This window comes from Penaeus japonicus, unplaced genomic scaffold, assembly GCF_977035675.1.
Source record: "Penaeus japonicus unplaced genomic scaffold, GWHDUDI00000001_assembly GWHDUDI00000015, whole genome shotgun sequence".
Lineage (NCBI taxonomy): Eukaryota > Metazoa > Arthropoda > Malacostraca > Decapoda > Penaeidae > Penaeus > Penaeus japonicus.
The window spans coordinates 11,672,200-11,674,699 of record NW_028234417.1 but is presented as its reverse complement, the minus strand read 5'-3'; the positions used below and the strand labels follow the sequence as shown (position 1 = coordinate 11,674,699).

Below are 2,500 nucleotides of genomic sequence, written 5' to 3'. Positions count from 1 at the left end.
GATAGACAACTTAATCTATGCTCATCATATCTTCACCATAAAACCCCAATTCATACCTTGTCTTGCCAGACACATTTCCTGGTATCCTGAGCGTAACTTTGACACTAGCTGTCCTCGCAGAACTTCTACACTGGGATGTGGTTGCGGCAGGGTGATTGGCGGACGCTCAAACATGATAACATTGGTTGGAATTTCTAAATCCCATGGGCCTCTGTAAGCAATGCAGTTAGTGTTAATAACTGCCAATGAAAATTCATTTTCCTAAAACTAAAATATTTCTTCGATTTGAAGGAAAATCAAACCGAGTGATGAATGTCCATCTACAGGACACTCATCTACGACCTCTATCAAGCATCAGCTGAAGAGAGCATCGACATGCTATAGGATGCTGTCCTACCACTCTAAAGTACCTGCAGTGCAAGATGTACAAGCAGAATAAGAAGAGGAAGGTGAACCAAACCAAATGCAGTGGCTACTGTACCACTGTGGCACCTTTGTCCTGTGGCACCCACACACATAAGCACAGGTCACCTTCCTTATCTCCACCTCATTTATTTTTGTTGGGGATGGTTATTTCCATTATATGTTTACAAAAAAAAAATACTTCTGTCAGAATATAATGACATGATATAGGCCCTATACTGTTATTTTAGTCCATTACAATATTGAGAAAGCTTGTCAGATGATACACATGGCCTCAGTTCAGCAAGCACATATATTGTTATCATTATTATCATTATCATCATCCTAATTATAATTATAATTATGATAATAATAATAATAGTGATAATAATAATAATAATAATAATAATAATAATAATAATAATAATAATAATAATAATAATAATAATGATAATGATAATAATAATGATAATAATAATGGTAATGATAATAAAAATAAAAATAATGATCATAATAATATTAATAACAATAATAAATTAGCAACAATAATAATAAAGATAATAATAATAACAATAATAATAACAATAATAATAATAATAATAATAATAATAATAATAATAATAATAATAATGATAATAATAATAAACAATAGAGATAATATTAGTACTACTACTAATAAAGATGATGATAATGATAATGATAATGATAATGACGATGACGATGACAATAGCAATAATAATAATGCAATGGATCAGCAAAATACTTACGCCAAAACAAATTTCTTGGCCACAGGAGCTCCTGAAGCCTCCTCAGACGCTCGGCGTTTGACTCCTGATATGACTGACGGAGCAGGGGAGGGGACTGGAGCAGTGGTGGTGCTTCCTGGATGGCTGCTGCTGTTGGTCGCTGTACTGCCACTATCAAGAGATAAACATAATGAGAAAAATCATTAGATAATGTAGGAGGGGGGGAGGGAATTTTTTTTTTTAAATACAAGGCTTTTATCCACCCCATAAATAAAGATGTTTCTACAAAGTTTATCTTTGACTTTACTAACAAAAGTGTCCCTGCATTTTCATGTGCATCAGCATCATACCTTTGACAGTTGTTGGCACTGGAACTGCTTCCATTGGTAGGATTCTGTATCCCTAGAGGATCACTTATAGGATCATACTGCTGCTGCTGAGGTGGAGGATGCTGCTGTTGAGACAAAATATATAGTCAGCCTATCTGCTTTACTGATACATATTAAGCTTTAACATTTTTCCTGGTAATTCTGTCTAATCAGCTATAACTTTCATAAATTGTTCTGCTTTCATAGATCTTACTAGAGATCTGCTATTGTTATTGGTGTTAGTATTGGTTTTGGGTACCCCCCTTTTTTTTAAGTTACATTCCAAAAACAGATAATGTCTTGGTATTAGTAAGGTGTAAATATGGCTGATGCTCCTACACTTTCCAGTTTTATCTATTACACAATTTAAGTAAGTCATGCTCTTTCTAACTGGAATCAACCTGATTATATTTTGACTCATATTTACTATAGTCATAATTACTATAATTGCCATAATATTAGGCAAAATGGGTTTCATCTAACATCCAAAACCTAAATGGCACCATTTTCTTCTAGCATCAACAGGAGTGAGAGCCTTGAATGGGACCCATCCATGGTCTCTAGCAAGCACCATCTTTATAGAGTGATGGCACACAGAAAGTTGCCTACTTCTTGTTCTAACGTACCGACGATGAAGGATGAACAGACAGACCGAGATGAGGAAGGTGACTCAAACCATACCAAGGTCTATAATGTGCCCCTGTGCTAGTAGGGATGCCTTTTACTGTGGCACTCACAGTCATAAGCACAGATTTCCTTCCTCTTCCCTACCTCTTCATGTTATCTTCATTGTGGATGGTTATATGTTTCGTATTCGCTCATGACCATACACATATACAAAAAAATAAAGTTGCTTTTTGTCCTCTCATATAACAAAAATACTTCTATTACACTGAGTATAAAGAAAATAATGAGCAAATATGTACCCTATACAACAATGTTAGTCAAATACAGCATTGATAGAATTTGTCTCTCGATATAAAA

At 34.5% G+C, this 2,500-nt stretch overlaps 1 protein-coding gene across 3 annotated transcripts in view; it reads right to left on the bottom strand.

The window, feature by feature from the left end:
* Window positions 1–2,500, bottom strand: part of Pcif1 (Phosphorylated CTD-interacting factor 1) — a 21,405-nt gene that overhangs the window by 9,416 nt on the left and 9,489 nt on the right. For 2 of the 3 annotated variants that reach the window (XM_086544471.1, XM_043006014.2), the window contains exons 4-6: window positions 1,499–1,602; window positions 1,170–1,319; window positions 57–211 (exon numbers count right to left, since the gene is read on the bottom strand). In XM_086544471.1, coding sequence (XP_086400597.1) covers window positions 57–211; window positions 1,170–1,319; window positions 1,499–1,602 — 409 coding nt within the window. The remainder of the gene's footprint in view (window positions 1–56; window positions 212–1,169; window positions 1,320–1,498; window positions 1,603–2,500) is intronic. The other variant, XM_043006016.2, reaches the window with a different exon arrangement.